Source organism: Cottoperca gobio, chromosome 12, assembly GCF_900634415.1.
Source record: "Cottoperca gobio chromosome 12, fCotGob3.1, whole genome shotgun sequence".
In the NCBI taxonomy this organism is placed as follows: domain Eukaryota; kingdom Metazoa; phylum Chordata; class Actinopteri; order Perciformes; family Bovichtidae; genus Cottoperca; species Cottoperca gobio.
The window spans coordinates 20,208,603-20,214,348 of record NC_041366.1 but is presented as its reverse complement, the minus strand read 5'-3'; the positions used below and the strand labels follow the sequence as shown (position 1 = coordinate 20,214,348).

General features: G+C 39.9%; 1 protein-coding gene across 1 annotated transcript; it reads right to left on the bottom strand.

The window, feature by feature from the left end:
• Positions 1–2,703: 2,703 nt before the first annotated feature.
• On the bottom strand, positions 2,704–5,469 carry LOC115017033 (calmodulin-regulated spectrin-associated protein 1-B-like). The gene is made up of 5 exons (XM_029445199.1): positions 5,432–5,469; positions 3,893–3,955; positions 3,533–3,620; positions 3,323–3,444; positions 2,704–2,906 (listed from the first exon to the last, which is right to left on the bottom strand). The coding sequence occupies exons 2-5, from the start codon at positions 3,933–3,935 to the stop codon at positions 2,704–2,706; spliced, it is 456 nt and encodes a 151-aa protein (XP_029301059.1). The 5' UTR covers positions 3,936–3,955; positions 5,432–5,469.
• Between the last annotated feature and the right edge of the window lie 277 nt (positions 5,470–5,746).

Genomic DNA, 5,746 nt, shown 5'->3' with positions numbered 1-5,746 from the left:
ACCTAAGCCATGCCATTATAATCACTCTGCCGGTTTTACATTTATTGTCCACTTGATGGCGCAGTAGAGCAAATGAAGCACCATGAAGCTTCGGCCCATGAGCGAATCCAATTGGATGGAAAGCTTCTATGCTTCATGAAGCTTCATCTCGCCATCACTAACAGAAAGATTAACTCGATATTTGGAGATATTCATGCAGGAGGGAGAAGCAAAGATGTGAAGATGTGAAAGAGAAGGAAGGTGCTGTGTGACTAACAGGTGAGTCACATAACTGGCAATCAAGACTGGAGCTGAGGTCTAATCGGGCGACTCAAGTGCAACACCTGATGTGAAGCAAAAGGACCATTAAGAACATATATATATATTTATATAAATATAAATATAAAGAACAAAGCACTAAAAAGTTCCCCATATCAGCTCAAAACCTGTTTCTGCTTCCCTCAAGTGGCCAACATTGTGTTGTAGTTGTTGCAGGTTTAAAGGTGCAGAGATGTGTAATTAAAGGTCACATGCTCCAAACAAATGAACCCCAAACTGCCGAAACTCTGAGCACCGGACGAAACATCCCTGCGTCTTATAATCTTCACGTGTGGCCTCGACATGTATAGTTTAGGTTAAAGCTTAGTTCAGTCCAAACCATTCGATGTGTTGTCATTAGTTGCACTAAAGATACATTTCGGCAGCTAGCTGTTAGCATGCTAACTTCAGTGGATATCTCTGCAACTTAACACAGACGTCTTTGACATAACGTCAACCCTAACCCTAATCCTAACCCTAATCAAGGCATTGGAAGTTTTTGTAAATATTCATGGGTCCAAAAAAGTGCTTGAATTTATATATATATGTTGTGCGAGAACAGAAATTGAAGTTATTTTATCGAACATTCATTTTCGCTTAACTTTCACAATATGTTGTTTAGCTGTGTTAGAGAAAGCAACTTTACTTGTCAGCTTCTGTAAAGCTAGTTTGAGTCATGTTGGGTCCTTGAATTTGAAGGAATTGGGCATGGAAAGTCCTTGAATTGGATGTTTAAGAAGGTGTGAGAACCCTGCGCTACACCTGAGTGATGATATGATTGTGTATAATAATTTATGTGATACCTAAACAGCTGTACAAACGTTTCACACACACACTCTTTCAGATATGAGGGTGAATAGAGCAGTAAAGAGTCGGACAGATGTGAGGAACACATGCACACACTGCTTACACACAGAAACACTCACAGACCACTAAGCACGCACACACTTCATACCTAGTTGCATTTTATTATATCTCTTCAAAATAAATAAACATATAATATAACACAATGAAATAAAGACATCTCACCTGTAACAGAATAAACCTCAAAATAGTGCCTGCTTTGTAGTAAACATAACTTGCACGTGATGTACAAAACATACTACTCCAAAATGTACAAAATGCAGCAAACGAATATCAAGTATTGTGCAGTTCCCCCCCCACCCCCACACACACACATTACACCAGCTGCTGACAGTCATTACAGGGAAACTACTAGTGTTGAGCGCCAGAAGCTACATGTAGGTGTCACCAGGATCCAGTGAGCGCTGAATGAGCAGCGAGCAGCTCCATTCATTTAGGTTCAGCAATAAGAGCCATTCAGGGATCAGCTGGCTCGCACGGGAGGTGGAATATAAGTGAAGTTAATACAATATAATGCACGACTGAAAAGTATGTAAGCCCTAAAACAAATATTCTGGTGATCAGTTTTTTAAGTTTGATTTAAAAATAAATTCTCTTCTGTGTTTGTGACTAAAGAAGAAAAGGTTTTGTCAGGATAATATTTCTAAATCCCTTTAAAAAAATCAATCTGTGAAACAGTTGGGGAATAAAAGTTTTGCCAGAAACATTTTAATAAATTATTATTATTTTTTTGTTAAAATAGGTCAAAAAAAGTTTTCAGGGTTTTTTATTTTTTTTATTAGTGTTTGTTGTATTAAAAAAAAAGTAATTTATACAGATTAATCTCGTAAAACATGTTCACCTGTTCCTAAGTCATAAACACAACAAAAACAATTTCAATCAGACTTAGATAAATAAATCCTCTCTTGATTCTCAGGGCTTCTGCAGAAAAGGTGTAATGCACTGAGTCTGAAAAGCGCTTCCTGTTTGGAATACTAGCACAATTTCCCCTTCTGTAAAAACATAATTTCTGTAACAGCAGCTCCCAAAGAAAAATAAAACATGGTGTTGCTTTGCTCCATAGTTCCGTTGCAGTTTTAAAGCATATTAAGAGCGGGAACGCACCCAGGATGCATTCTGCTCTAACACAAAGACTCACACACTTCCTCAAACACACTAAATAGAAAACAAGACTGGACATCATCACTCACTAACATCCATCCACACTGACATACAAAAGTTAGTTCCCTCTTCAGAAAAGCACTGACCAGTAGAAGTTACCGGTGAATAATGGGCGCTCTGTATGTGGAGCTGATCACAGCAGAAGGGTATTTCTTTGCCAAGCTGAAAGTTGTAGTTGCACTTGGTATCGTACAGTAGCTGCTACTGTAAGTAGATCCAGTGGTAATCAGGGTCCAGCTCTGCGTCACTGCTACGTAAGAGTCCGTCGTAAATACTGCTAGTTAACGTAGGACGCACCCACAAATCAAACGTGTGTCATGCAGAATAAACGAGACAAAACAAGAAACATTCAGTTGGCAGGTCTTTCATTTCTGAGAACATCTAACCCCCCCCTTGAACTTGACGATCTCCTACTTCTCCGGCGTGTACGAGAACATGCACCCGCCGTCGCGGAAGAGGATGATAGAATAGAATAACATTCTTCTGCATCTCATTAACCTTCCCAGCCAGGCAGCAGTGAGCGATGGCGTTGATGATGATTGGCTTGTTGGACTTGGAGCTCAGCTCCTTGAAGAGTTTAGGACCTTTAATGAATGCAACAAACATATCAATAAGATAAATGCATTTAAAAGTGTTTAAAGGAATATTTTCAAAGAAATGTGCAAAGATATACGAGTCAAACGAATAAAACTGTTGCAGGAAATGAGCCCTCGTTGTTTTTACTGACTAAAGATGCTCCTCGCTGAGACGAGCTGCTGGCTCTGACTTTATATTTATCGGATAGACAAGAAAGTTATCGAGCTTCTCTTCTAACTCTCCGAAAAGTTCAAACTACTTCTTTAAAGAAAGTGACAAAATAATAACATGTCTCATCTTTAGCTTTAAATAAAGTTCTGGATGAATGAATTCATTAGTTTGGAGTATTGAGTATTTGATGTTAAGTTGATTTATTTGGATTTATTTTATTTTATTTTATTTATTTGTCGGCCTCTCTGCTCACCATTGTACTCCGCTGACGTGATGAAGGAGGCGATGGAGCCGTTCTCCCAGTCCCTCTCCATGTTCCTGCTCGACGCTCTGCTCAGCATGGGGAACGACTCCATCAAGCACACAGATCCGGCCCTGCGAGACACACTGACAGGTCAATCGCATGACCACAAGAAGGGAAGAGGTCATCTCCTCACAAACACACAAACACAGGAAGTCTCACCTCTGCGACTCTGCTTCTCTGGAGAGAACACTGTCGGCCTCTGTCGCCAGAGAGAGCGTGGATCCTCGATGACTGCAGCTCAGATCAGCTGAAGAAGACAGAGATGGAAAGCTTTAATGCAGTTACCAAACAAAACAACACACCTGTTCTACTGTGGATGTTATAAAGGTCTACAACTCTGGGGTTCAAACGAGGGACAGAAGCTGCAATAAAAAGGCAAGACAACATAATGACAAATAAATCAAAACTAAATGATCTCTGAAAGCATTGGATGAGTGTGAGAAGGATGAAGTCCAGAGTCCTTCAGGGGTTTGCATGTATATTGATATGACATCATGCAGAGCAGGTTAGAAGGTTCACCTCCCCTGTAGCCTGCTGGTGAGCTCTGGGCTTTGAGCAACATGGACGTCTTCAGAGAATGACCTTCACGACACAAATGTACACACTCAGGATGACAACAAATGCACACAAGTGAGCGGAGTGATGTTCAATGTGCTGGTTCCCCGGGACCCCGGGATCCCCAGGTGCTCATTTCAGTGAGTCCCCAAAAGAAAAGTGTGTTTTTTTTGTCTAATTGTAGCATTAAATTCCCGTTTAATTTCCATTTGATCGATATATTTAGTAATAACAACTTTATTTACAATCAAATTCACATTTTGTAACATATTTATAATTATCTTTAGGAATCTACAATGTTTTTTTCAAGATGTGATTCAATCCATAAGATTTAAATAAACTATTGTATAAATGTGAAATATGTTTATTGTCTTTAACTCCTATACTCCTATAACTTTATTGAGACGATGAACGAAACGGCACGAGATACATGAACGACAGATGGTAAGACGGTGCGTTGGAATTTATTGTTCACATTGCAGCATCATCAGGGTGAAAACAAGGCGCCTCCTTTAGGATGTGAACGCATCAGAGACGCAGGACACATACCGAACACACATACACATGTGCACACGCAGCCGGTCAGCATGTAGACAAACACAGCGCTCCAAGCTGACAGCAAACAATATGAAGACAACATGGAGCACGAGTTAACGACATGAAGTCGTCACTGCTGAGAGATACAGGAGGCTCTGTAGAGCTGTGGCTCTCTGTCAGCCTCAGTGCTGAACAGAAACCTGGAGTTGTTCTTATGTTCTTCTATTAATGAAGAGTAATAAGCTGCTCGGGCATTACGGAGAGCCTTCTTATACCTTTTAACAATTATCTCACCAGACTAAGCGATTCATAAACTTTAGTGGAACGCCATTTACTTTCAAGATTTCTCAAATTTAGTTTTAGTTTGCTGATTTGTAAATGAAGCCGGAGCTTTTTCTGTTTTATGATTTTCTTCTTTAGAGGAGCGACAGAGTCGAGTTATTCACAGTGATGCTGCAGCGCTATCAACAAGATGATTAATGTGGGAGGACTAAAGTTAGCATTTAAGTCCTCCGTTATATTGATGTTGAGTCCTGGTGTTGAAATCAAGTGCTGATAGAATCACTTCCTTATATTCAGTCACAGCACTTTCAGATAGACATCGAGCGTAGGATGTTCTGCCTGCTGGCTTGTAGTCCAGTAACATGACTTCAGAAGTTATTAAAATGTTCTGATAAAAGAGGATTATGTGGACACACTGATACACTTTCAGTTTCAACACCATATCCCAGAACAAGGTCCAGAATTTAAACAGTGAGTTGGTTCATGTACATTCTGAGTGAACCAGTGACTCTCATAATGAGATAAACACATTATTAAGGCTCATTATCAACATCCATATTAAAGTCACTTACAATAATTACTTTATCTATTTTAAGGACTAAACTTTGTAAAAAATTCAGAGAATTCAGAAAGAACATGATCATGATTTTGTATATCCTGTTTTGTTTTGAGGTGTTCACTCACCCTTGTGTCATGTCTAGTTGTACTTGTCCTTGTGTTTTGGCTTCTTTCCCCAGCTGTGTCTCGTTCCCCTCGTTTGGTGTCTGTGTGTGTATATCCCTGTCTGTCCCAGTGTTCCTTGTCAGTTCGTCATCTAAGTGTCACCCTTGTAGTAGATGTGTCCTCGTGCGTCCCGTGTCATCCTGGTTTGTGTTTAAAGTTTTACTTTTTTCCTTATTTTGTACTTTAGTAAGCTTTTTGGAATAAAGCCCTCTTTTTGTTAATCTCCTCGTCTGCCGTCTTGCATTTGGGTCCCCACCGTGACAGTACGAACTGACC